This window comes from Podarcis tiliguerta (genome assembly GCF_965153285.1).
Source record: "Podarcis tiliguerta genome assembly, chromosome: 17".
Classification (NCBI taxonomy): Eukaryota; Metazoa; Chordata; class Lepidosauria; order Squamata; family Lacertidae; genus Podarcis; species Podarcis tiliguerta.
The window spans coordinates 27,907,599-27,930,022 of record NC_139550.1 but is presented as its reverse complement, the minus strand read 5'-3'; the positions used below and the strand labels follow the sequence as shown (position 1 = coordinate 27,930,022).

Below are 22,424 nucleotides of genomic sequence, written 5' to 3'. Positions count from 1 at the left end.
GTTTGTTTGTCTTGTGTGTTTGTTTGTTTATGATATTGTGAAAACCAATAAAATTTTTGGAAAAAAGGAGAGAGATTTCAGGTGTCATCCTGGCTCCCGGGCATCTTCACTTGGTCGCATGTGGCTGAGAGCCGGGTGCAAAACACGCCTGGCACCTGGTGAGTTTTGAACACTGAAAGGAAGTGAGAATGAAGCTCAACGCCGATATGTCATTCTGCTTGGGAAACACGGATGGCACAGACCCTTCAAAATTACTGGAATTTTATTTGCCTCAGGCTTATGACTTGCAACCAAAGACATTGTGCAAAGAAAGCAAAGATTAAGTACACTTGGGGGGAAGGTGGCAAACCACATTGGTAACACAAAAGGTAATCCGATGAAAGAAGCCATTCATTATACTATATAGATTGCAATATTCAATAGCATTTTAAATCCAACTTTTTTGTAATCAAGAAAAAGAAAAAGAATAAAAGAAAAGGAAAAGTAAAGTTTACAGTAGACATAAATTTCATGTATACAGTTCGAAAAGCATTTCTTTTTCAAGAGAGAATAAAATGAAGCAATGAATGCGGCAGGACTGGGTAGAGGCTAGCTACTGTACATTTAAGAAAATTGTATATATGCACCACAGTGAAGAAACAAATACAGAACTAATAAAACCTTGAAAACTGCCTGATGAAAAATAAAATCACCAGTTGCTTTTAATGGCTTCTCCTGGTTAGCAATGCTACAAAAGACATTGTTTTCAAATCTTTCTGATGCCGAATGATAGCATCTAATCAAATATTGAAACCAGGAATGTCAAACCATTAGTAAGTTAAACCCAACCCATAGAAATATACTATCAACCCATGTTTTTTTTTCCATCAAAAGCTTTTTTTTTTTTTTTTAATCTTTGAGGCCAGTTTGGTCACAGTATGTTACATGTTTTTCTTTTTCTTTTCTTTTTTACACCACGATACCATAACGTTTGTCTGGCAATATCCTAAAGCTAGTTATAGATGATGTAAATACAGAAACGCCCCGATGCCGATCTGGCAGAGTGAATTCGCTGGGTGCAAAAATGAGAGAAGAGAAGAACGGTTCTCCTTTATGAACATCGGACCGTGTGAATCACTCGTCGTCACTTCCGCTGGCTTCCGACTGGTCCTGGGTGGAAGAGGCAAGGGGGGGGGGGGGGAGGTTAGAGGTTTCGTTTGTTGAAAGCATTGCAAAGAAGACAATGTTACTTTGACACCCCAGTTTGGGCCATAATAAAGAAACAAGGTGCAACCAAGAGATAGCAAGGCAATCCAGTTAATTTAGTCATGCCTCTGGATTTGTCGCAAGATGTTCTGTAATAGATTTATGAGCTATCAGGCACAGCTGTGCCGTGTGCATCTCGCAAGTCTCACAGCTTTCGCGACGATTTACTTCCAAATAAATATACCAAAAGACTGACGGCATGTACAGTATGCTCACTCAGAACCAAATCCCAGGGAGTTTAGCGGGGTTTACGCAGCCTTAGCTGGTCTTTATAGGTAAAGGTAAAGGGACCCCTGACCATTAGGTCCAGTCATGACCGACTCTCGGGTTGCAGCGCTCATCTTGCTTTATTGGCCGAGGGAGCCGGCGTACAACTTCCAGGTCATGTGGCCAGCATGACTAAGCCGCTTCTGGCCAACCAGAGCAGCGCACGGAAACGCCGTTTACCTTCCCGCTGGAGCAGTACCTATTTATCTACTTGCACTTTGATGTGCTTTCAAACTGCTAGGTTGGCAGGAGCAGGGACCGAGCAACGGGAGCTCACCCCTTGCAGGGATTTGAACCGCCAACCTTCTGTTCGGCAAGTCCTAGGCTCTGTGGTTTAACCCACAGAGCCACCAGCATCCCTACAGCCGGCCCTTATAGGCTACCTTAAAACAAAATTAGCAAACAGCAACCTTTGTGCACCTACAGAATTTCTTTCTTTCCCCTCTGAAGTGCAGGAGCCCATGCATATTGCAAACGGCCGGCAGAACTCCCCTGCCAAAACCCCATTTGCCATTAAGGGACCCTGCTCTTCAAGAAACCACAGGACTCCACACGATAACATTTCACACAACAGAGGGGTCTTTCCAGCTATCCATACAAGAGTAAAGCCAGGCATAGGCAAACTCGGCCCTCCAGATGTTTTGGGACTACAACTCCCATCATCCCTAGCTAACAGGACCAGTGGTCACGGATGATGGGACTTGTAGTCTCAAAACATCTGGAAGGCCGAGTTTGCCCATGTCTGAGTTAAGCCTTAGTACTTAATTTTTTTAAAAAAAATACTTTGATTTTTAAAAATATAAACATACAGCAAAAAACAATTCAAGACTGAAATATCAAGATTACTCTGAATCTCCTGACTCCCACCCCATCCCTTCCACAGGTCCTAGTAATAATATTCACAACTGCATATCAATACTATCCAAGATTTATCCTTCCAAATTAGCCATACTTCCCGTTATTTTATAAGTGTGGTTGAAATCCTGCTAATGTTTTAGCCTGCTTACAATGGTCTTGTAAATAATTTGTAAACTTTCCCCATTCTTTTTTCAAGTTCTTGTCTTCTTGATTTCTGAACTTCCCAGTTAATTTGGCCATTTCAGTAGAGTCCATCAACTTGGTTTGCCATTCTAGTACTTAGTTTTAACTTGGCCGGCTGAGCTCAAAAAGCACTACTTAAGGGATGCTCAAGGCCCCCTTTCCCCCCTTTTAGGAGCATCTCCCTGAAATTTGCCACTTCTTGATGCAAATCTCTTCCCTGGAGCTCAGAAGAAGCTTCCCAGCTCCTTCGATCCCGGGCATTGAGTCCAAATGCTGAGCATCTTAATGGAGAGGTGATGGGATACTATGCAACGCTCTCAAACCTTCCATGCATCCTGAACCCCCCAAAATCGGCCCCCTTGGCCCCCCAACTGGTTTTGGATGACAGCTCCCATCAGGGGAGCCCCAAATACCTGCAGCGCCCCCTGCTGGAAAACGCTCTGCCTCCAAAGGCAGAATCAACCTCCAAAGGCGAATCTCAGTCGTGACGACTGCAGATACAGGCACAGGGATGGGGGGGGGGGAATGCATTTACTGCTCTTGCAAGCAACACTCACATTTTCATCTTGATCCTCATCGCTGTCGTCGTCGCTCACAACCGGTTTGGCTTTGACTCGACTTTGCCGCTTCTTGCCTTTTCCTTTCTCCCTGTTTTTATCCTCCTTCTTGTTTAGTTTGATTTTTACTTTCACAGATTTGGCTGCAAAAAAACCCCCCAAAAAGCCCACAGAAGAAACTTAGCAGCCAAAATGAACAGACCGGGCGCAGATTTAGTCCGGCTTACAGCAGAGCCGGAGGCATCGACAGGACTTAAGTCTGTCATCGCAATCCTACACACTATGGATGTGAATGAATCTAGTCTCAAGTGTGACTAAATTTGGGTCAAGCCCAGTGTTTAAGGTTTCTCAGCCACTGACTCCCCTGGGTTCCTCTGGAAGGAAGAGTGGGCTATAAATTTAAACCATATATAAAACAAACAAACAAACAAACAAACAAACAAACAAACAAACAAACTCACACAAATCACTCGTTCTCTCTCTCTCTCTCTCTCTCTCTCACACACACACACCATCCTGAAAAGCATTCCTGATTCTACTTGCAAAGAAATAATCTGAATGTAAATTTCATATAAGGAAATTTCCTATTTTAAAACTGCTTTTTTTCTGGGGGGGACAGGATGCAGGGGTACACATACCCCTATACGGTTTGTGAATCTACCGGAAGAAGAAACTATTTTTTAAAAAATTGTTAGTTTCTTCTCTAGCAGGGTGAACCGTCGGTTCCATTGCTACCCCCGACGGCAGCTTCCTTTCCTTTCCCGGTGTTTCCAGAGTCTTGGACAGAAGCGGGCGTTTAATATGTGAAGCAGTGTGGAATGTGGATGTGTGGTGTTTCACTGATGAAAGCTTGGTCTCATGGAGGGGCACTATTTCAATACGGGCCACGCATGTCGTTTGTACTCTTGTCCATTTACTGTATTCATTTCCCCTGATTTGAACTATAAAATGGTGGTTTTCTCGAGTCAAAATGAGAGTACCCCTAAACATTTTTTAAGAGGAAAAAAAAAGCAATGAAGTGAGGGGCTCACATTCAGATTCCGACTCATCTTCCTCGTCTTCTTCTTCCTCGTTGCTTTCGTCCTCGCTCTCCTCTTCTTTGGCAATCTTCTGCCGCGCACTTTTGAACACCGACTGCAGAACAATGGAGTCCTCATAGATCTGTGGCAGGAAAGCAGGGCTGCGTCAGGCCGGCAAGCTGTGCTTCATCAAAGATTCACAGCGTGGAGCGCTATTTCCTATGCAAACCCAGAGAGAGCAAGGCTTCTCTCCCCCATTACAAGTCACAAGCCTTGTTGCATGAATTTTACAGGAAATGCCAATGTTAATTTTTCATGCACTAAATGAGGGTTAAAAAAAAAAGCCTTTTGGTGGCAGCCTGAAACAAAATGAAGCTCCATATTATATTTTCACATTTCTAAGCACCACCTACACTTATGTTTGAATGCAGGTAGGTAGCTGTGTTGGTCTGCCGCAGTCGAAATATATATAAAAAATTGTCCAGTAGCACCTTAAAGGTAAAGGGACCCCTGACCATTAGGTCCAGTCGTGGCAGACTCTGGGGTTGCGGCGCTCATCTTGCTTTATTGGGCGAGGGAGGCGCCGAACAGTCATGTGGCCAGCATGACTAAGCCGCTTCTGGCGAACCAGAGCAGTGCACAGAAACGCCGTTCACCTTCCCACTGGAGCGGTACCTATTTATCTACTTGCACTTTGACGTGCTTTCGAACTGCCAGGTTGGCAGGAGCAGGGACCGAGCAACGGGAGCTCACCCCGTCGCGGGGATTCGAACCTCCAACCTTCTGATCGGCAAGCCCAAGAGGCTCAGTGGTTTAACCCACAGCGCCACCCGTGTCCCAGTAGCACCTTAGAGACCAACTAAGTTTGTTCTGGGTATAGGCTTTCATGATGTTAGACTAGAATCTAAATCTGAAGAACTGTGCATGCACACGAAATCTTATACCCAGAACAAACTTAGTTGCTTATGTTTGAATTATTTAATGTTTTATTAGTAATGATCTCAAGAGTCTTCAATGGAAGGTTCTAATTAAGATTTAGATTATAGTCTAACAATATATCCAGGTTAAAAGAAATGCACTCTTCTGATGCTAATTATCAGCAGTAAGAGCAAAAGAGTTTGTGTTAGCTAATAATAGAATTCTGGGGTAAATATAGGACCTGTTACAGTGAAGGTTCTTGCAATCTTTATCCATGGTTCACAGATTATGAACAGGCTGTGCGATTTCACTCATCCTTCCCATCTCATCTCCTCTTGCAAATTCTCTCTGCCCTTTCCCCAACAGCTTAAACTGCAGTTAAGGGTCATGGCTTCAATGATCTTAGCTATGGTTAACGCCAACTAGGTTCCTGCATGATGGAGTTTTTCATAGGGAAGCTGAGTTCGTATTAGCCAGGCATAGGCAAACTCTGCCCTCCAGATGTTTTGGGACTACAACTCCCATCACACCTGACCACTGGTCTTGGTAGCTAGGGATGATGGGAGTTGTAGTCCCAAAACATCTGAAGGGCAGAGATTGCCTATGCCTGGTATTAGCCATGGTCAAGACTGGTGAAGACTGTACCTCTTAGCCAACAAACAGATTCCTGCAATGATCCATCATGGATGATGAGTTGCAAGATAAAGATTGACAAGCCACCAATCCACTCGTAAGCAAAATGGAGATACAGTCTATATTTACTGCAGCTAATGCCAATTTTATTACCCAACTTCGAAGGAAAATGTTCAGTTCTTCGGAAGATTTTTTAAAATAACACCACCATGGAGAACTACCAATTAGTTGATACCAAGGGTGGTAAATGTAGATTTATTTCTCCAACAGAGATGTTTAAAGTATACTGTAGCTGCAGGAGAAGAACTTCCTGCTATAGAACAAACTCTGAAGACTAAAAGCAAGCTGAAACAGAAAATACAGGCCTGAAGGTTGTTTTATACAACGGGGGAAATGTTAATGCCACCCCAAGTTTAGACAGCCCCCAGGCTTCTTGCTGACTGACATAACATGTTCACAAATGCAAATGTGTACACCAACACGGTAGTTCTGCTAAGCAAATAATTTGAACCCGACCTGTGATCCTTCCAAGTTGAAGGTCTGAGCGTTGTGACACAACAACATGACGTCCTTCTCCAGGTCGCTAACACTCCGATATTTATGGTTACGAATTCTTTCCTAAAAACCCAATCGAAAGAGATTGAAAGGGGGAGAGAAAGAACAGGATAGCTGGTTAAACAAGCCTGCTGCACGCATGAACACAACAGATTCACGTACACAATGTTTTCTGTGTTGTTATCCTTCTGGCGCAGATTAATCGGACAGCACAAACAAAGCAAGCTTCTTCAACTCAAGGTATGACTGTAAAAATAAAAGCGAGTTTTCCCTCTGCTGGGTTTAGCAGCCCTGATCCAAAGGGAATTTGATCTGGCATCCTTTAACCAGCCTAACCTGGCTTCACGCCGGTTACTTGGGGATGGGATCGCCCTGCTGGTTTATCAATGGCCGCTAGACATGGCGGAGGTTATGCTCTGCCTCCATGCGCAGAGACTGCAATGCTTCTGCACACCAGGCGCTGGAGAGGGGGTTGGCGCTCAGCTTTCCCACAGGCCCCCCTCTGTTCAGATGCCAAGGGGATGAAGAACTGCACAACTTCTGTAAGACATCGGAAGGCAGCCCTGTATCGGGAAGTTTTCAATGTTTAATGTTTTACTATGTTTTTATACGTGCTGGAAGCCGCCCAGAGTGGCTGGGGAAACCCAGTCAGATGGGTGGGGTACTAATACATAATACATACTAATACATACATAATAATAATAATAATAATAATAATAATAATAATCTGGCTGGCCACTGTGAGAACAGGAAGCAATTCCACAGGTACATCACAGACATGGAAGAATAACAACAAGCAGTATTTACCATATTTTTTGCTCTATAAGACTCACCTTTTCCCTCCTAAAAAGTGAGGGGAATGTTTGTGCGTCTTATGGAGCGAATGCAGGCTGTGCAGCTATCCCAGAAGCCAGAACAGCAAGAGGGATCGCTGCTTTTGCTGTGCAGCAATCCCTCTTGCTGTTCTGGCTTCTGAGATTCAGAATATTTTTTTCCCTTGTTTTCCTCCTCCAAAAACTAGGTGCGTCTTATGGTCTGGTGCGTCTGGAGCAAAAAAATACGGTAATTTCTGCTATTTGTGCACAAGTGCAAAAGCCAAGTCATGATAACTTGGCCCGATGCTGGAAAGCTGTATTCAAGGTCAAACGAAATGGCGGGAAGGATTTGAGGTAAAAGCAGTGGAAGGAAAAATGACAAAATATCTGGAATAGGGAATTTTTTGTGATAGGTATAATGCAGTAGAAAGAGTTTGAGTCAAAAACACTGTGGAGGTGAGGGAGTCAACTCATAAAACAATGTCTTTGATTTGAAGGTTACCGTGAAAACGTTTGGAAAAAATTAATTAAAAATATATGTAAAAAAGAAAGGAAGCTGCATTCACGCTTAGCAGAAATCAGGCTCACCTTAATTTTTTTGAAATCCACTGGCTTTCTAATTAATTCATAGTATTCTGGGTATTCTTTTCTGGAAGGCAGTTGAATGAAGACTTCACTTAACTGTCGTCCTGAGCTGTTAAAAAGGACAAAAATAATAGAAAACGTTATTACTTAGCTGTGACAAGAAATGGCAGTGAGCAGTATGTTTGAGAAGAAAAAAAGGAAGATGGTTTTGCTTTTGACCTAAGAATTTGTTCCAGTTCAAGAAATGGAGCATTAATAAAACCCTGTGCTGTGAGGAATCAAAGTACAAGGGCAGCCATGTAGAATAATATAAAAGATGCACCAGTGAAGGATATTCTGGGAATATACGCAAACTGCAGAACAGACTACGTTGCACACATTCCCAGAACAGCGGCACAGGACGGAATTTTACCTTCTTCTTCTTTTCTTTTAAAACCCAAATACCTGGCTACTTTTTCACAGAAGGATTTGATTTCTTAGTCCCCTTTGTGCGTTTGTCAGTGAATATGGCTTAAAACAACAGCCATTTATTCATTAGCATTTATTTGCTAACAGAAAGCTTCCACCGGTTGCAACTGAGGTTATGCTAAAAAAGCAAATGATTACTTGTGAATATGCTATCCTGGTTTTTAATCTCAATTTCCAGTTCCATATGCACCTTTTGAGCATAAATAAAGAAATAAGAGATCTAACAGTCATAGAAAGCATGCACACTATTTCTTTTCCGGTTGCCTAGCAACTGCCAGGCTATACGCTGAAGAGCAGTAGGACCTGCATAAATTAAGAAAATCTTCAGAAAGATGAGTGGCATCTCTGTACTCTGACTCTACTGGGTCACATTGTCTGCCCCCCCCCCAACAAGGCATCTCAGCAAATAAACACAGATAATGGTGTTGTTTTAAATCTGTTTTGTGTTCTGCGCAACATCCTTCCAGACTGGTGGGAAAAAGCATCGTTTGTCGCTGCATATAGTGGCATTAACAGGCGGCAAATTTTAAGGTACTGTATTTGTCTGTGTATAACACCCCCGGTGTATATCACAACCCCTATTTTGGGGGACTCCAAATTAAGAAAGTGGGGGGAGATTGCCCAGTTGTTAAGCTTTATTTTTTTGGGGGGGGGGGCCGGCGGGACCGCCCACAGCTGACAAGCGCACGCCTCGAAGAAGCCACCAATCGTCAACCGAATCACACCCAGAAGCCACAAATCACCCACGCAACAACAGCCAATCCCAACCAGTCCTTGCGGCATGCATCCATCACTGTATATCTCCGAAAGGGCTGCCAATAATCGCCCGTCTCCCCCTCCAAGCACGACCAGTGTATAAGACGACCCCCAATTTTTTACATTATTTTTTTTTATAAAACCCTCGTCTTATACGCAGAAAAATATGGTAAGCTTGTTAACGGAGAAATCTGAGGGCTCCCTTGGACAAAAAACAAGGACACCAGCCAGGAATACCAGAGCAAAACAGCAGCCAGGTGGCTTGGTCATTATTGAAGACTGTTGCGACAGGACTCCCTCCTAACTCAAGGTGGAACAAGATGGAAGCCCCAAACAAAAGAGCCCCCAAACATTTATTAGCTGCTAATCCCCATGTTACACCCTCAAAAAACTACATCACTAATACATCATGAAAAGGGAGGTCTGGTGGCAATAATCTGAGCATCCTGGCGTCTGCACCATGGTTCTCCTTGCCCTCCACCAAACACCCAGTCAAGTGTAACAAAAGAGATATTTACATTTCCCTGTTTCCCAGCCAAGTTAATCACACCCTTTTGTCTTCATCTGGGTTTGTTATTTCTGGAATGGCTACCTGTCTGGCACTCAGGTATCAGGATGCCAGGGATTATTGCTCAGGCAGAGGAGCTGCTGAGGAGCTGAGCTCACATGTCTATATGAATTTCTGAAGTTTTCCAGTGAGCCAGTACATAGATACATTTATCAGTCAATTCTTACATTGTGCAGCAGAGGCCGTTTGAATAGATAGGAAGAAACTGTGATGAAGTGTTTTGTGGGGACAAATCACAAAAGTGATTGTGCTGATTTTGGTAGAAGAAGAAGAGTTTGGATTTGATACCCCGCCTTTCACTCCCTTTAAGGAGTCTCAAAGCGGCTAACATTCTCCTTTCCCTTCCTCCCCCACAACAAACACTCTGTGAGGTGAATGGGGCTGAGAGACTTCAAAGAAGTGTGACTGGCCCAAGCTCACCCAGCAGCTGCATGTGGAGGAGCGGAGACGCGAACCCGGTTCCCCAGATTACGAGATTACCGCTCTTAACCACTGCACCACACTGGCTCTCAGTGGTAGTGGGCTGTATGTGCATGATATCTGCTGGGGGGGGGGGCAAACCCCACCCCCAACCTATACATAAATTCCTGCAACAAGCTGCAGATTCATTTTACAAGGTGAGCCATCTGGGCAGTATCACTGGAGCAATTCAACGCCGCTATCAATTGAAACCCCCAAATTTCACACATGCACACATGCAGAGTGTACGTATTGTCTGGAGGGATTTGGTGCCTCTGAGATCTGAGTAGGATTATCTACATCAGGGCTTCCCAAACTGTCGTCTGCAGTCTGCTCCGTGAGTGAGAGGAGGAGGATGGAGGTGCCAGGAGAGGAGGACAGAGGGGGCCCTGGCCTGTGGGGCGTGTTTCTCCACAGCACCTCTGGGGCTGGGCTGCCTCCTCCTCGCGAGGTGGGAGACTCGGTGAGGAGTAGGCGGCATTGGGGGCTTGGGCAAGAGGGGAGGGGGCCAAAGGGAAAGCGGGTGGGGCATTGCAGAAGGGGGAAAGGACCAGCGTGGGCTATGTTTTGATGCCCTTCCCGCGCCCCCTTTCCACCCCGATGCTGGGATTTGGACAGGTGGCTGATGCAACCCAGCTACTGATTTGACAGTGCCAGATTTATGTATAAGTTAAACAACCTCTAGCTTAGGGCCCCACTCTCTTGGGGCCCCCAAAAAAACTTAAAGGAAAAAAACCCCTGGATGTACATTTCCAAAATATAAAACACAAATAAAATAAAACCCACATACAGCAACAGTGTTTTGTGTTGTGTAGGCTCCTAGGATATAAGTCATGGGCCCTGCCTGCTCCCTAAAATATCACTGGTTTGCCTCTTTCTATATATAGGGTGCCGACATTCTACACGGACTGGTTGCAGGGCAATGTGTGCAAATGGCTTGAGATACCTATGAGGTCCATAAATTATCATGTAGCATATATTCAACACAAAAAACAGTGTTGACAAAGGACAGCTGGACATATCAAGGGCCCTGTTACCTTCAGGAGCTGAGGGCCTCATCAAACCTAAATCCGGCCCTGGTCCTGCTCACCTGGGTCAAGGTTGGCCCATGAGGCAGGAGCCAAAAGGCTTTTCCACTCCTGGTCTAATGGGTCAGCATAGATTTCATGAGGTTTAGGAGTGCGCTGGGTTGTTGAGGGCTCATGGATGGGTTGCTAGGCAATGCAAGCCGGGACAGACTGCCCGGTACCCTAATAAATATGGCCGTCTTTCAAGACGCCCCTGGGCAATTTGTTGCAACAGGTCAACATTTCTCCTCCTCCTCTGGATATTGTGCTAAGTGCCCTGTTATTGATCTCAAGGACGAAGTCTGGAGCGCTGTCTGAAGGGGAAAGCCAGTTTAGGCAGAAACTCGCTCTTTTCTCCAATAGGTGACTTCTAAAGCGCCCCCTTGCTGGATCGGGTCCTTGTTCTTCATGCACGCTTAACAAAGCAGCAAATGCAGCCGAGTGTGAAAGTGCTGTTAATTCCGGCAGACATGCCAGGGTGGAAAGGAACGCTTGGCATCCGGAGCCTGACCCGCCTTCCTACCCGTCACGCAAAGAGGGGCAGCTATTTGGGGGTCTGAGAGCATCAATCCCAAAGGGAGCGTAAACTCAATAAGTGGTTTGTTTTGGGCCGCTGTTAAGCTACGAACATCAGACTAGAAATGGTAAAAAAGAATTAAAATACTGAGCGGGTGTTTCTGTTCAAAGCAGTGTGGAATTTGTTTCAGTTTTATTGGAAAAGTTTCTTTTCATATTCGATTATCATATTCAAAGAGAACAACAACCACCAGACTTTTAGAAGACATCTGAAGGCAGCCCTGTTTAGGGAAGCTTTCAATGTTTGATGTATTACAGTATTTAAAAAAAAAAATTGGAAGCTGCCCAGAGTGGCTGGGGAAGCCCAGTCAGATGGGCAGGGTATAAATAATAAATTATTATTATTATTAATTTCCAAAATTTTCTGTAGGATATAACTATTGCACCCGAACAATTCCTGAAACACAAGTTACACAAAACATCCACGAATAATAGCATGACCAGCAAATGCCTCGAGTTCTCGCAGTCATCTGAAATCCCCACTCAACGGACAACACTGAAATTGTTTTTTTGGTATTCAAATCACAATCCTGCTTTCATCATTTCACAAAACTCTTTGTTCTGCAACAATTCAGTCGCAGAAAATATTCACACAGCAAGGTAGAGGCATGGGAGTTATTTTCCTTGCTAGGTGGAAGTGGATGCCATCAAGAGAAAATGACTTTCTCTCTTGTCCCTGTTCCACATTTGCCAGGAACTGACACACAGAGGACTTGGGAAAGGGCCACTTCATCTAGGCATTCATTTGCACATTTTTATTTTCTCCAGCGTAAACTGGAAGGTACACAGAGGAAACTGCAGTGCATCTGCCATATGGGAAAAGGACAGCTGGGATTATGGAAAGAGCGGCTCCTGCGTTCCACGTGACCAAAGGGTAGGAAAGAGACGGGCGCAGTTTTCAATACCTGTTGACACAGTGCAGTTGCAGAGATTTCTTGTGAAAGACTAGAATGCTGATCACCTCCACCGATTTTTATGTCAGAGACATAACCTACTAAACTAGAGTAGTTTCTTGCGTTTCTAAAATGCTGTCTGTATCATCTACAGTGGTACCTCAGGTTACATACGCTTCAGTTTACATATGCTTCTGGTTACATACGCTTCAGGTTACAGACTCCGTTAACCCAGAAATAGTGCTTCAGGTTAAGAACTTTGCTTCAGGATGAGAACAGAAATTGTGCTCAGGCGGCAGCAGGAGGCCCCATTAGCTAAAGTGGTGCTTCAGGTTAAGAACAGTTTCAGGTTAAGAACGGACCTCCGGAACGAATTAAGTACTTAACCCGAGGTACCACTGTATCATAAAAACATGTTCGTCCGGCAATTCACGCAGAAATATTTTCTTAATTCACTACATTGACACCACTGGTCTAGAGCCCCAGACCATCATGTTACATTTCTGCAGTGACTTCCATATCAGGCGTGTAAAGAGATCCAGATCCCTTGTTTGCTTACGGTTGGCAGGTATATTTAATTTGGTACGAGCCAGAAGACTTTCTGTTCTACAGTCCTAATTAAAGAGCTCAGGCAAAGCACAGAAATGAAAACAAGTATTATTATTTCCCCCCTAATCAATGCTCTCTTCCTAAAGGAATCCATCTCTGTTTATCTATTAGACAACCTTGTACGCAGCCCGATCTTTGAGGCATTTTGCCAAAGTGAGCCCCCACCCTCCAAAACAATTAACGAGACTAGCACTTACTCAGCATTTAAACTAAGTCGAACCAAACAAAATTCCCAGCATCCTTTGCAAACCTCATCGCAAGGCAACTCATCTGTAACATGAACCTGCAGCTTCAAGTGCTTCTCGTCAAGGGCAAGCAATGTCATCAAGAAGCTAATTAAAATTTAAAATTGTAGCTAGGGGTATTTTTCCCCCTTATTTTGATTTTTGTAAGTGCAAGGAGCTCTGTAACCGCTGCTGTTGGCAAAGCAGTGTAGGAAAAGCAAAGGTAACTGCTCAGAAACGGCACTTCTCCCCTGGCGACATCGTCTATTGCAGGTGTTTCCCTGCAAGTGATGATAGGATGGGGATCCAGGGACAACAGCAAGCGATGCAGCTGACAGGAAGCACAATCACATATGAGTTCTGGCAAATTCTGTGACTCTCGCTCCCTACTAGGGCTGGGCGATATCTTGAAATATCATCCCAAACCGGTCCAAAGTCCATATTGTGATATTGGTCTCATCATTTTGGGCCTGGCAATATAGTGTATATTTCTGTGTATAACACGCCCCCATGTATAACACACCCCCTATTTTGGGGGACTCACAATTAAGAAAACGGGAGGAAGATTGCCAGGAGTTGTCGAGCTTTTTGTTTTTTTTTGGGGGGGGGGGATGCCAATCGCCCGCCTTATTGCCGCTCCAACAGCCAATCAATAACCGCCCTTGACGCAGCCACCAATAACACAAAAAATGGTCGCTGACAATCTCTGGCTCCCGGCAGCAACCAATTCCACGTCACCGTGTATAAGACGAACCCCAATTTTTAACATACATTTTAGTGACAATTCCTTGTCTTATACATAGTACAGGATGGTATTGTGAATCATGTGTGTCATGAAATAAAACAACGGGAATTCACCCAATGGCTCTCAAGTAGTACCATCCTTATTTCAGACACTGTGATGTATTGGTATATTGTGATGTTTAGCTGGTGATAGATTGCGATGCTGAAAACCAGATTATCGCCCAGCCCGATTCCATACTATGTTTAGGATTGTTAAATTTCACTCAGAGCCTTTGGGTGTCTCCTCTGGCCTATGAAAATTAGAGCTCAACTCATCACTGTGCAATGTTTTTAATTCAGCAATCATAGATCATGACATCAGCCGCTGTTCACATTTCAGCAAGTACTGTATTTCTTGCTCTATAAGACTCACTTTTTCCCTCCTAAAAAGTAAGGGGAAATGTGTGTGCGTCTTATGGAGCGAATGCAGGCTGCGCAGCTATCCCAGAAGCCAGAACAGCAAGAGGGATTGCTGCTTTCACTGCACAGCGATCCCTCTTGCTGTTCTGGCTTCTGAGATTCAGAATATTTTTTTTCTTGTTTTCCTCCTCCAAAAACTAGGTGCGTCTTGTAGTCTGGTGCGTCTTATAGAGCGAAAAATACGGTAATTCCGCCGGGCTCGCACAAGGCTCAGTATTACCGGATGTTTCTGTGCAAGGCTGCCATTTGTAGCATCGCCCTGATTTGCAGCAGGTATGCAAGAGTTAAAGAGACACGGCGAGCAAAATTCTGTTCTCATGGAAACCGGCATAAATCAGCAGAGACTTTGCTACTTACTATTGATCGGTCAGCACAACGGAATGGGTCATTTCACTCACAACTAATTTCTCCGGACCCCCACACAGCTCAGCAGGCCATCAGCCTTTAGAAGATGATTTGCAAGAGGGTGCAACAAAAAAATGGCAGAGAGCATGAACAGAGAGCTCCTCAAATGCTGTTGTATATTTTTAGCATGATAGCACCTCCACAAGGGGGATTTCTGAGAATCCTGAATGAGCTATTCTGAGAATCCTTCAAGTCAGTTCACTCTTGCAAATCATTACTCACGAGGATGCTCTGTATATGCATTTGCAGCGTAACGCCGGATTGAGAGCCTTGCGTGAGTTTGCAGAAAAAGTATCATCAGCGGCGAGATCAGCAATGATGCACAGGGTTCCCCAAAAGACAGCCGGCCGATTTATGACCAATCTTCCCTGGTGATTAACAGCCTCTCGGAAGTAGTGCTTGCCCTGGACTGGGCAGTGACCCCCATGAACAGAGGCTTCATGCCACAACATGAACCAAGGCTGGGGTGCCATGGCAGGCAGACACGGGTGTTGGCAAGCAACCAAGGAAACGGGGGCAATTGGCAGGCCCCCAGCTGGCTCCTGCCCACTGGCCGGTGTGCCGGGTGATCTCCAGTCCTTGCTGCAGCCTCAGTGACCCGAGCTTCAGAAGCTGGGGCATGCTACACAACAGAAGTGGCAGGAGAAGTTGTGTGAGCATATTTACAAGCAGTTTATTCAGCATAGTTAAAGGTACCCCTGACCATTAGGTCCAGTCGTGGCCGACTCTGGGGTTGAGGCGCTTTATTGGCCAAGGGAGCCGGCGCACAGCTTCCGGGTCATGTGGCCAGCATGACTAAGCCGCTTCTGGTGAACCAGAGCAGTGCACAGAAACACCATTTACCTTCCCGCCGGAGCGGTACCTATTTATCTACTTGCACTCTGACATGCTTTCGAACTGCTAGGTGGGCAGGAGCTGGGAGAAAGCAACGGGAGCTCACCCTGTCGGGGGGATTTGAACTGCCGACCTTCTGATCGGCAAGTCCTAGGCTCTGTGGTTTAACCCACAGTAGGTTTAACTCTCTGTGGTTTAACCCACAGTGCCACCCGCGTCCTTATTCGGTATACAGCAGGACAAAAGGAAACATGTCTGATCCCTTTTGTGTCCAAAGCAAGACAGCAAAAGCAAAAGCAATTCACAAACGGAAGTTCCCAGCAAGCTGTGCTGGAGTGTAAACAGGCATGTGACACACAACAGCCATGCCTGTTCCTTAAGGTGGAACGGAATATCCCAGCAATGGGTTCAAGCTAAGTTGATGCAGAAGCTTGGAAAACCAAGACACAAGCTGTGAACTGGGAGTGTTTGTGCCGAGCACCTGTTTGCAAAGGGCTTGAGAACCTGGAATCCTTCCACTGTTTCTGGAGTAAAAAGGGCAAAATGCATTAACCATTAGTTCATTCTTCCTTGACTTGTTTAAGGATCTCTGGAAGGGACTTTTTGACACTGAAGAAATGCAGCGCTTGGCACGCTTGTTTTCTCCTGCTCTGGAGACTCGAACCCGTGGCTTCAAGAAGGAGATTCAACATCAGGAAGAACTTTCTGACAGGAAGAGCTGTTCGAGGGAGGAACGGTCTCCCTCGGGAGGTGGTGGACTCTCCTTCCTTGGAGGGTTTTAAGCAGAGGTTGGGTGGTCATCTGTCATGGATGCTTTAGCTGAGATTCCTGCATTGCAGGGGGTTGGACTAGATGACGCTTGGGTCCCTTCCAACTCTACAATTCTACGATGTGGAAAGGGCTGCTCGGATCAGGTCTGAAATGTCTTAATGGAATCATTAAACAAACTCTTTAAAGCGCTCCTTGCCACTCCCGTTTATTCATCGCACCACTTAAATGATCCAGGCTCCAGCTCCAGTGAAGAGAATTAGTTGGAAGTGACCAAAAGTGGCCTGAGGAACGAAGGAAATAAAATCCATCCTGGCCTCAGTTAAGTAAGGCGGTTTTCTTAGTGAGAGCATTTGCCTTTGTAGGGAAACGGAAGTGAGACGCGGAAGATGAAAACATTGCTTCGGGGGTCTCCTAAAAGGATTAGCTCACGTTCAATGAACAAAAAATAGTGTGCGCCACCCCCACCCCCCTTGACTGGGGGGGGGGAAGCAACAAGTGAATCAATCTCCACCCATTTTCGCTTCTTTCAGTCTTCCAAAGACTGGAGGGAGACACTGAGCTCCAATAAATGTGGCGCGAGATATGCACACACAAACATTCCCGCCCCCCCCCTTACGGGATTGCTGGCCGGGGAGGCCAGCCCTGCACCCCTGGCCTCAAACCATGCCATCTGCACTGAAGTGACAGGAGAACCCAGGCCGATCTGGATCCCCTCAAGGGTAGAGATGCTCAAGATGCTCAGGGCCCCTTTGCGCAGCCACTGGGCACACAACCGGAAGAATGAGGGTGCTAGTGTGCTGTACTCCTTATTTAGAACCAATCAGGTTGAGAAAACGGAGAACCAGCGTGGGGTCCTGCTCTCTTCTTGCTTTTAACAAAGCAAAGTAACTTACTGACTTCTTCTTTGGCTCTTCCTCGTAGCTGAGTAAGATTGTCTTCCATAAACACAGTTTTAACAATGAGTCCGTAAGTGACTGTGGAGGCCAATTCTGGATCCACACGTCCTTCCACAGTGGAGAAATAGGTTTCCAGGCAGGAGTTGATCACGGTGTGGATTTGCCAAGCGTGCCTTCCTCTTAGCACGTTTCTCCCTTGTGTCCCGAGTTCGAGCGTCTTCAAAGCCCATGACACTTTTGGTAAAGGCTGTTCTCCAATTGGAGCGCTCGCAGGCAAGTGTTTCCCAATTGTTGTTGTTTATACTACATTTTTTAGAGTTGCCTTGAGACAAAGCTCTTTTGTTGACCACCAGCATTACACTTTCCATTTATAATTTCGGAGTAGAGGAGTTGCTTTGGAGGACGATAATCAGGCATCCGCACAACATGACCAGTCCAACAAAGTTGAGGCTGAAGAATCAACACTGGTGATCTTTGCTTCTTCCAGTACACTGGCATTAGTTCACCACTGACTGTTTCATACAACATCCAGAAGCACACCTCAAAGGGCAGGTTCAGGATGATGGCATTTCATGTTTTGTCCCTGTTCTGAGTCATCATTAATTTTGTTTTCATTATAATGGGCACAATAGGCTTCTGCAGAATTACAAAGCCACATTTTGGACTCATGTCAGTAATCTCTCACCTACTTTTTAAAATCCACTTCTAGCTAAACAAAAAACTCTTCAGCTCTCAGGATGGGTTGGGGAACCTCTTTTGGCTCCATGGCTTTATTCCTCCTTGGGGCTTTGTGACAGTGGTGGGGGGCAGATGTCCAAAGAGCAAAAGTGGTGGTGGTGGGGACACTTTCCCTTGCATGGCAGGTTGTGTTCCAGCCATGCAGAAACCCTAGATTTCTCCACCCCCAGACCTCTCCACCTTCCCCAGTGGTGAGCAAGGGGCAGCAGAAAAGATCAAGGAAACATTTCCGCCAGGCAAAAGCACTCTGCACATGTGGCCGGGGTCCCCGACTCCCAAGGGCCAAACGGGGGAGGAGAACATTCAGGAAAACACTCCCATTGCTAACTCGCTGCTATAAAAAGAGAAGGAAGTGCCCGTGTTTTTAATTTTACAAACGCTGAATCAATGCAATAAGACGACTTCTGAGCTCACTTGAGTTTTGCAAACAGATAGCAAACTCATGTGTCCGTTGTGCAATCTAAGCTGGTCACGGTGAACAAGCCCATCTCCATTTAGTCAGTCCAGATATGAACGGAACCGTTGGCCTTCCCACCAAACCGCTGCGATTATTTAGGAAAATAAATGTGTCATTTAGGAAAAGCTCTAAATGACAGCAGCTTTCTGTGTCATCCAAACTGGGGAGCCACAGTGCCTTAGGGGCTCCCTGGTTGTGAGAAGGGGCCACGTAAATGGACAAAGTCAGAATCTTCGCTTCCTAACCCACAGGGTGGATAAAAATCAATGATTATTTTTTTTAATGGATTTTTAAAATTTAAATCAGATTTCTTTTATTTAAATTGGATTTTTAAAATAAAATGCTTTTGGGGGAATAATCTTTCTAAAAATAGTTTTCTATTTAAGTTACATTAGAGTCCAAAGGCTATTCATCATGAAATAAGGATTTTTTAAAGTTTTTCATGTGTATTAAAACTAAGTCTAAGTTTTTTATTTCAAAAATCGTTTAGTCACATCAGTTAACAAACATGGATGCATATGCTATACCGTTACTGTTTTAGTTAAGTAAATTGTTTAAATTGTCATTAAGGAAATAATTATTTTCCTCCTTCCAATAAAGCACAGCAGAAAAGTTGTCCAAATATAAACACAGTTAACTTATTAAACCTCACAACGATTTCATAATTATCACTCCATGTATTTCTAATAGTATAACCACATTTCCCCTTACTTTTTAGGAAGGAAACAGTGAGTCTTATAGAGCAAAAAAATATGGTAAATCAAATCCACCCTGCTGAGCCATGATACAACTCTCCAAAAGGGGCCATCACGAGGAAGCAAGACCAGAGAATTCCCCGGGGACATCTCACTTTTCCTGACATTGCAAGGAGAGAAACTCCTGAGGATGAATATGACCCCGTCTTTCAGCGGGGACAATGTCTTGCAGGGTGTCCCTTCTCAAACTTATAGATAAGGAGTAAAAAGGTAAAGGTACCCCTGCCCGTACGGGCCAGTCTTGACAGACTCTAGGGTTGTGCGCCCATCTCACTCAAAGAGGCCAAGGGCCAGCGCTGTCCGAAGACACTTCCGGGTCACGTGGCCAGCGTGACATCGCTGCTCTGGCGAGCCAGAGCCGCACACGGAAACGCCGTTTACCTTCCCGCTAGTAAGCGGTCCCTATTTATCTACTTGCACCCAGGGGTACTTTCGAACTGCTAGGTTGGCAGGCGCTGGGACCGAACAGCGGAAGCGCACCCCGCCGCGGGGATTAGAACCGCCGACCTTTCGATCGGCAAGCCCTAGGCACTGAGGCTTTAACCCACAGCGCCACCCGCGTCCCTGTAGATAAGGAGTAGTCAACCTTTTTATACCTACTGCCCACTAATGCATCTTTCTTGATGGTCAAATTTTCTTACTGCCCACCAGTACTCGATGGAAGGAGGATTCAGCTTGTGTCGTAGAACCCCTGTTAGCAATTTCACTCCTCCGATGCTACATTTGTGATTGTGTAAATCACATGTCTGTCTGAGATGAGTGTGGGAAACTTAAACAGTCTTATCTCTTCCACTGGAGGGACTTGCTATGTACTTTCGTTTTTGCTTGTGCCTGTTGTTCTCTCAAGGAGTTGGAGAGAACGGATGCCACTATGCTGTTGTCTGTAAATAAAGGTAAAGGGACCCCTGACCATTAGGTCCAGTCGTGAACGACTCTGGGGTTGCGGCGCTCATCTCGCTTTATTGGCCGAGGGAGCCGGTGTACAGCTTCCGGGTCATGTGGCCAGCATGACTAAGCCGCTTCTGGTGAACCAGAGCAGCACACGGAAACACCGTTTACCTTCCTGCTGGAGCAGTACCTATTTATCTACTTGCACTTTGATGTGCTTTCGAACTGCTAGGTTGGCAGGAGCAGGGACCGAGCAACGGGAGCTCACCCCGTTGCGGGGATTTGAACCACCGACCTTCTGATCGGCAAGTCTAGGTTTAACCCACAGCGCCACCCGCGTGCCTATGTCTGTAAAGAGTGGCTGGGGAAACTCAGCCAAACTCAGGCGGGGTATAAATAATAAATTATTATTATTATTATTATTATTATTATTATTATTATTAAATAGTGTATAAATAAATAGATTAGCTCTACGATGTCTCACGCTTCTTGCTGTCTTATGCCAGAAGCTTAGTGTGCATACATCATTATGCTGTATGTTGCTAGAAGCGCACTGGAAGGGAGATGCCTTTTCCAGAGCTGCGCCCATCAGAGGATGCTCAGAGTTCTGGGGGCTTGCAGGCACCCCAGGGGGTTTTACCAACACCCCCTACCGCCCACCTGGAATCCCAAAACGCCCACTAGTGGGCGGTAGGGACCAGGTTGACAACCCCTGTTGTGGACAGTGCATAGCTTAAAGATGTCGTCAACCGACATGACGCCAACACTGGGGGAAAAAGATGCAACGTGTTTTTCCGCACAACAGCCGATTTTCACAAAAGCTTTACCCAACAGGTTTTTGTTTTGAACCTTCAAAATAACCTCAAGCGTTGCCGAGTTATGAATTACATCTTCCAATGAGCTCCCCTTAAGAAGTTATCTGTTTTGATGCTCTGTCTGGGGACCAGATAACAGGATCAGAATTTTAATATGCACAAAGCCACAAGGGGACACTATTTGTGTGCTATTTCTCAAATCACTCATCTCTCTCATTAAGGGGCTCATATTCACAGTCCAACCACTCTTACTTGAGTTTGACAAGTTGTACAATGCAGGTACGTATCACCGAACCCTTTCTAGAGGAATAAACTTCTACGTTACTTCCAAGAGGGATAAACAAATTCATTAACTAATTAATCACAACAAGGAACGCACAAGTTTGGCAGGATATTCTGCAAGTCGGTTTAAGATAAACTTGGATCACACACCAATGTAGGCTATATGCAAAATCCAAAATATTTCTGATGGTCTGCTTATGTCGGGCAAAAAGGATTTTGAATACAAATTTTATGTTTCCCACCTTACACATAAAAGTACACGTCAAATTTGGAATATTCTCATTTCTTTAGGGGGAAAACCCGAAAGAATGCAATGGTAAAAAACCAACGCATAGTATATTAAACACAAAACCCCACAAATTCTAGGAAACACAGGGTCATCTATATGCAGAGTTTACTAACGTTTTCATGTTATGGTTGCAAAATTGTCCATATCATCCATATAAAAAAATGTGCTATCTAGGCAGGCTTAAGAAAATATTTAAGCAACAGACTGTTCTTCCAAGATGTCACTGAACCAGTATGTGGGCTCAGTAAACCAGGGTTTCCCAAACTTGGGTCTCCAGCTGTTTTTGAACTACAACTCCCACCATCCCTAGCTAGCAGGACCAGCGGTCAGGGATGATGGGAGTTGTAGTCCCAAAACAGGGGAAGACCCAAGTTTGGGAAACCCTGCAATAAACCAAAGTGATGAAAATGAGCCTAGCCTCATCCCAGGGAGTCAGTGTGGTGTAGAGGTTAAGAGCAGTGGACTTGTAATCTGGTGACCCGGGTTCAATTCCCTGCTCCTCCACATGCAGCTGCTGGGTGACCTTGTGCTAGTCACAGTTCTCTGAAGTCTCTCAGCCTCACTCACCTCACAGAGTGTTTGTGGTGGGGTTGGAAGGGAAAAAGGGATTGTTAGTCGCTTTGAGCCTCCTTTGGGTAGTGATAAAGCGGGATATCAAATCCAAACTCCTTTTCTCTGCGCTGTGGCCATGAGAAAGAGCTGAGAAGCCTTTGCTTCCATTTTTGATTAACTACAACTTGACATGCCATCTGAATCCAAAAGGCTGAGCTGTTCTTCAGTACAATTTTCCTTAAACCAGTGGTGCCCAAACCTTTTTCAAAGAGGGCCAGATTTGA

General features: G+C 45.1%; 1 protein-coding gene across 19 annotated transcripts in view; it reads right to left on the bottom strand.

Moving 5' to 3' along the window:
* Positions 1–244: 244 nt before the first annotated feature.
* The window catches only part of SMARCA2 (SWI/SNF related BAF chromatin remodeling complex subunit ATPase 2), a 128,711-nt gene continuing 106,531 nt past the window's right edge, over positions 245–22,424 (bottom strand). For all 19 annotated transcript variants that reach the window (XM_083419390.1, XM_083419379.1, XM_083419378.1 and 16 more), the window contains 5 exons: positions 7,639–7,744; positions 6,197–6,298; positions 4,142–4,271; positions 3,111–3,253; positions 245–1,149 (listed from right to left, as the gene is read on the bottom strand). In XM_083419390.1, coding sequence (XP_083275516.1) covers positions 1,114–1,149; positions 3,111–3,253; positions 4,142–4,271; positions 6,197–6,298; positions 7,639–7,744 — 517 coding nt within the window. In that variant the 3' untranslated portion in view covers positions 245–1,113. The remainder of the gene's footprint in view (positions 1,150–3,110; positions 3,254–4,141; positions 4,272–6,196; positions 6,299–7,638; positions 7,745–22,424) is intronic.